This window comes from Pinus tabuliformis, chromosome 4_1, assembly GCF_031772625.1.
Source record: "Pinus tabuliformis cultivar Carrire ecotype Pingquan chromosome 4_1, CPIR1, whole genome shotgun sequence".
Classification (NCBI taxonomy): Eukaryota; Viridiplantae; Streptophyta; class Pinopsida; order Pinales; family Pinaceae; genus Pinus; species Pinus tabuliformis.
In genome coordinates, this window is record NC_142303.1 from 718,775,738 (window position 1) to 718,779,675 (window position 3,938).

Consider the following 3,938-nt stretch of genomic DNA (forward strand, 5'->3'; position numbering starts at 1 on the left):
ACTTTCGGAGAACTTCAAAGCTTCATCGAGTGAGTCCTGGACCACTTGGATAGTGGGAGCTAGGGCTTCACTCACGATATGGGCAGGAGATTGCCCTCCAGAGGCGGATGAGCCACCAGTTATTTTTGCAAAGCTCGGAGCCATATTTTACGCAGATCTGCACCAGATCTATACCGCAGATTCAATTCGTGTGCTCTGAGCCCGTGATTTAAATTCCAGTGATGAAACCCTAGCAAGCTCTGGAACCGCGACTGATCACCTGCGAAAGACGAGGTATTTAAAGATTTTACGGCCTGAGAACCGGTTGGAAACCCTCTGAGGGCTGCAACTGACTGAGATCGAGGAGAAAACGGGGAAGATGCCGAAGAAAAATTGGATGTCGAAACAGCTCAAGCGATGTCGTATACGAGCCGCAGCTCAAACCAAACTAAAACATTAAGTTCACTAGTTTACATTACAAATTTTTGTAATCCGCTTCTAGTTCAATCTACATTTGTAATCCACTTCTGGTTCAATCTACATGTATGAACGCATTGTGCCTAATTTTATATTATTTCTTCCTCTGGTATAAAATAGTTATTAGATTTATTATTAAATTTAATAAAATATTATAAAACTCATTATTATTGTAATTATAAAATTCATTATTTATCATAATTTTATATTATTTTTTGTTTGAGTAATTAGATAATTATAAAACTTATAAAAAACTTATAATAATTGTTATAACAAAAATTATTAAATAATTATACAAGTTATTTTTAATGGACTTCTAATCTTGTTCTTATTTATAAAAAGTTTTAAAATAATTATACATCTTAAATTTATTTATTTATTTTCCCATAGAAAAAGTCCTAATTTGCATTAAGAAGTGAAAATAACATTTTGTATATGCATACGCATTACTTTGATGAGGCAGTACTTGACCAAAAAGAGAAACTGTGCAGTCCTCCTCGCAGGGAGTGAGTGAAGATAACAAAAAATAATTAACTGTTCGTCTCTTCACAGAGAGGGCATTTTAAGTTCTGATAACTATTTACAAATAAATCAAAATGATAATCATAAAAAATAAAGAGATATGTCCGCTTCTAGTGTTGCTTCAGAGAGCTTCAGGGTCTATAAAGGGCCTGTGATAGTGTTGATAAATGACCCCATCTAGTTCCTCGCAAATCAGGCAAATGTCGTCATCCCTGAGCGCAACTTCTTTGGATAAGAGATTAGCAACAATGTTCTGCTCCCTCTAAATATGATGACAAATGAAAGAGTCAAATAAGGAGACAAGTCTATGAATCTCATCCAGAATATGCGTCAATGTGTATGCATTGCATGTATGTTTTTTGTTGATCCAGTTTATGACCAATTTTGAGTCCCCATATAGTTGCAAATTTGTGCATTGTTTGTATAAAACATAATGGATGAGGTTTTTTGCAGTAACAAGCTCAACATAATTGTTGGTTCCCCTGCCAAGTCCCATTTGAATTTTGTAGGAGTGTGTTTATGTTAAGTGCATAACTGCTTCGCCTCCACAGCCCGAGGCCTGAGCTGAACCATCAAAGTAGGCCCAAGGAATGTAAGTGTTAATGACCTCCGTCTCAATATTCCTGTGTTGGTTATGTGAGGACTCTTCAAGTATCATTTGGTATTCTGCTAGCACTTTGTTAAGGATGGAAGGCCAGTGGGGTGGATTTTGCTGGAATATGATTTGATTCCTTGCTATCCATAATTGCCAGCAAATTAGCAAAGGTAAATTTCTTTCCTTCCCAATGGAATCTTTCCACCAGTTGTTCCAAGCCTCCTTTAAGGCGGTTCCATGCCATTTGCTCCAAATAGAGAGCGATGCAAGGGTACCATTCCATAGCTCTTGCGAGGTTGGACAGACTAGAAAGAGATGTTCTGTGTCCTGGATGTTGCTTTTACACATGTGACACCAGAATGGTCCTGCGAAATATCGTTTCATGAGGTTTGCCCCTGTCGGGACCTTGTCTTTCAGGATGGACCACAGTAGCAACTTTGTTCTAGGGGCTACTTTGAGTTTCCATATGAGATTCCACTAAGTCTCGGAGGCTGGCGTTTTGAGGGGTTCCATAAGGACTAGATATCCAGTCTTGGGGGCATAGAGACCGTGTTTTGCGAAGGCCCATATGAGTTCATCATCCCCTTCAGTTATCCTTATATGGGCCTCCGTTATAGCTGAAATGTAGTGTCTCCATTCTTGTTGCCAGCACTGGGGGATGTTTAGGGCTGCTCCCGTTCTCCATGCCTGCTGAGCCAGAGAGGATCTCTCATTGTCTGTAATGTGACTGATGTAAGTTATCCCCTGTTCTGCTAAAAAGAGTCTCAGCTCATCTGGGAGTCTGTGTGCATTGCCACAGCCTACCCAGGGGTCTTCCCCTATGCGCACTAGGGATCTCGATCGAATTCTCCAGGTCAGACCGCTTCTTATAAGATCCAAGGCTTTAGTCACTACTTTCTGGATGATAGATATATTCCCATTAGTTGGATAACCATGTCGAATCTAGTCTAGAGGATTTGAAGGGCTGATATATTTTGAGGTGACAACCTTTGTCCAAAGATTGCAGTTATTTAGAAGTTGCCACCCCAATTTTGCTGCTAGTGCCTTAGAAAAAGTGTCCAATCTCTTAATCCCCCAAACCCCCCAACGTTTGGGTAGAGCCAGGGTCTCCCATCTAGTCCAAGCAAAGATTCTTCCTACCTGATTCCCCTTCCATAGAAAACAACAACATATTTTCTGTAATCTGTCCAGGATGCCCCTGGGAATCCAAGCAAAAGTCATCCAGTATACAGGCGTTGCTTCTAGAACAGATTTAATCAATATCAACCTGCCTGCTCTGGAGAGGTACTTGTGGTACCAAATGTTCAAGCGCTTTTCCACCTTAGTGATGAGCCAGATCCAATCTGCAATTCTATAGCCAAAGGGTTTCAGACAGTATCCCAGATATCTCAACCCTTCTTCTATAGGGTAGGTAACAAGGGGAAATCTCCTAAGAGCGAACTGTAATTCATTTTGGGCACAGTCGGATGTAGTTAAGGTGGATTTGGATTCATTCATTACCATTCCCGTGGCCTTCTGGAAAGTGCCCATGGCTTGGTGAAGAGCGGTGAGGTCTCCTAGGCTACCATTGAGAAAGATGAGGACATCATCCACAAAGAACAAATGAGTCAATATAGCTAATTCAGTGATTTTGATGCCTCTAATTCTCCCCTGTCTATGTTCTTCTTTTATAATTCTGCTTAGGCCCTCCATGATTAGAAGAAACAATAAAGGGGACAAGGGGCACCCTTGTCTAAGTCCTCTTTCAGCATGAAAGAAAGGGGAGGCCGATCCATTTATTAGAAAACTATAGGGGACATTAGTTATGCAGCTCATAATCCACTTAATGAAGGTATAAGGAAATCCTATTTGAGTTAATAGGATTCAGAGGTAAAGCCGGTTGACCCTATCGAAAGCTTTGGATAGGTCTATCTTCAGTATCATTCCCTTTATTTTCCGAAGCTGGACTGAATGGAGAAGTTCTTGGGCAGTTCCAATCGCCTCATGAATCTGTCTATTGTGCAGAAAGGCAAATTGTTCTTAGGAGATATGAAGGGACAAGATTGGCTTTATGCGATTGGCTATGATCTTGGCTATAATTTTGTAGATGCAATTGCATAGGGATATGGGTCTAAATTCATCAAAGGAGGAGGACTTATTAGTTTTGGGGATGAGCAATAAAAGTGGACTTTAGACTTCCCGAAATTCTCCCATTCCTTCTGCTTTCCTCAATGATTTGCAGGAGGTCCATTCCTAACACCTCAAAAAAAGCAATGTAGAACTCTATAGACCAGCCATCCAACCCCGGGCTCTTTTCTTTCTTTAGCATTTTTAAGGTGTCTTCCAACTCTCCCAGAGTAACTTCTCTCAATAGTTCCTGTTCCAT

At 40.5% G+C, this 3,938-nt stretch overlaps 1 protein-coding gene across 1 annotated transcript; it reads right to left on the reverse strand.

The window, feature by feature from the left end:
* Positions 1 to 2,050: 2,050 nt before the first annotated feature.
* Positions 2,051 to 3,265, reverse strand: LOC149178145 (uncharacterized). The gene is made up of 2 exons (XM_089422004.1): positions 2,714 to 3,265; positions 2,051 to 2,470 (listed from the first exon to the last, which is right to left on the reverse strand). Exons 1-2 carry the CDS (start codon positions 3,263 to 3,265, stop codon positions 2,051 to 2,053), a joined length of 972 nt encoding a protein of 323 aa, XP_089278130.1.
* Between the last annotated feature and the right edge of the window lie 673 nt (positions 3,266 to 3,938).

Bases quoted from the DNA above. Each gene is read 5' to 3' on its own strand.
- LOC149178145 (XM_089422004.1), bottom strand. From the start codon at position 3,265: ATGGAGGGCCTAAGCAGAATTATAAAAGAAGAACATAGACAGGGGAGA. The intron at 2,471-2,713 runs GTAGGAAGAATC...TCTATCATCCAG, and splicing joins TTCTATGGAAGGGGAATCAG to AAAGTAGTGACTAAAGCCTT.